This window comes from Seriola lalandi, unplaced genomic scaffold, assembly GCF_002814215.2.
Source record: "Seriola lalandi dorsalis isolate HSWRI2012SDOR001 ecotype SW California unplaced genomic scaffold, Sedor1 jcf7180002053992, whole genome shotgun sequence".
In the NCBI taxonomy this organism is placed as follows: Eukaryota; Metazoa; Chordata; class Actinopteri; order Carangiformes; family Carangidae; genus Seriola; species Seriola lalandi.
Window position 1 is genome coordinate 5,821 of NW_019524545.1, and position 1,398 is coordinate 7,218.

General features: G+C 46.7%; 1 protein-coding gene across 1 annotated transcript in view; it reads left to right on the forward strand.

Annotated features, from left to right (window-relative positions):
• Window positions 1-456: 456 nt before the first annotated feature.
• The window catches only part of arfgef3 (ARFGEF family member 3), a gene marked incomplete at both ends in the record, with an annotated part of 22,549 nt that continues 21,607 nt past the window's right edge, over window positions 457-1,398 (forward strand). Inside the window, 3 exons of the mRNA XM_087173048.1 lie at window positions 457-538; window positions 730-870; window positions 1,122-1,192. Coding sequence (XP_087029174.1) covers window positions 457-538; window positions 730-870; window positions 1,122-1,192 — 294 coding nt within the window. The remainder of the gene's footprint in view (window positions 539-729; window positions 871-1,121; window positions 1,193-1,398) is intronic.

The window sequence follows — 1,398 nt, forward strand, 5'->3', positions numbered from 1 at the left end:
GCAGAGGTGAGCCGAGGTCGAGTTTGCGTTTTAAACTGAAGCACCTACTGTATCTGGATGAAAAGAGGTCGGCTTCATCGTTGGTGCTTTTAATGTTATATTTCAAATGTGGTCTGAGCTTGTGATGCACCTGCTCAGTGGTTGGTGGGTCGTTTCCTGACCGACAGGATCAACAGTGTTTGAGAGCAAATAAAGGAGCGTGGCTCTTTGTCTGTGAAGATTATCAGATTATCTCTCCCTACTGGTTAATATGATAAAAACACTGGTGGCGCCTCGGTGGCTCACCTGGTAGAGGTCACCTGCAGCGTCTTCCCTTCTCTCTCTCTCACTGTCCTATCAGAATAAAGGCAAACATGTCCAAAAAATAACTTTAAATGGAATATAACATTTATAAAAATGCTGCTGTGGGTTGCAGTGAAAATATTAATGGTAACGCAGTTGTTTGTGTGTTTCCAGAGAGCGCTGCCTGTTACCTCTACAGATGGCTCTGGAGTCCAAAAACACCAAACTGGGCCAGACGGCGCTCACCGGGATGCAGGTACCAGAAGATACAGCAAGAACATTGAACCTTGTTCTTTCTTTTATTCTTCTTTACTTTCAAAACGTCTCGTTCTGCAAAGAATCAGTGGAACACAGAAACTCTGAGGGGCGAGCGAGAGGCAAGTGAATAGTGTTTCTCATGTTTGATCGCCCGATGTTTTGACCTGATGCCGTCTTTCCCCCGGTCAGAAGCTCCTGTGTGAGGACAGGTTCGTGGGCGGTGTTGGCGTGGAGGTGGAGGTCCTGGAGAAGCAGCTGCTGAGCCAGATGTTGGAGGCCATCAGAATCACCCCGTCTCTGCATGAAGACCTGCAGGTGGAAGTCATGAAGGTGAGAAGAGCTGATTTCCTCCAGATCTCTGCAGCGTCGGCCACTGGAGACTGAACCGATGTGTTAAAATGTTTTTCAGTGCAAACTCACTAACACGAGGAAAGGAATGTAAATGCGCTTTGAGCTGAACTGCTCTGCATGAAGAAAACACTTCCTGCATCGCAGCTCTTCCTGTTTTGTGTCTCTTCTATCTATGTCCATCTCACTACAGGGAATAATAGACACCTTGTGTTCCTGTGTCCCGTGTGCAGGTCCTGCTGTGTATCACCTACTCACCAAACTTTGACATTAATGGAGACTCCATCCTGCGGATCGCTGAGGTAGGACGGCCCGAGTCTGTGTGACACACATCAGACTCAGAGACAGTTGTATTTGGAAATGCATCTGAGATGTTTAATCACTGATGTTTCTGTTGATTTATACAGATGTGAAAGTATCAAAGCCTCAGTCCACAGAGAAATGCACACAGCCTGTATTCAGAAACTGAGCCTTAAAACCAGCCGTCAGGACTTCTGGAACTTTGTGATG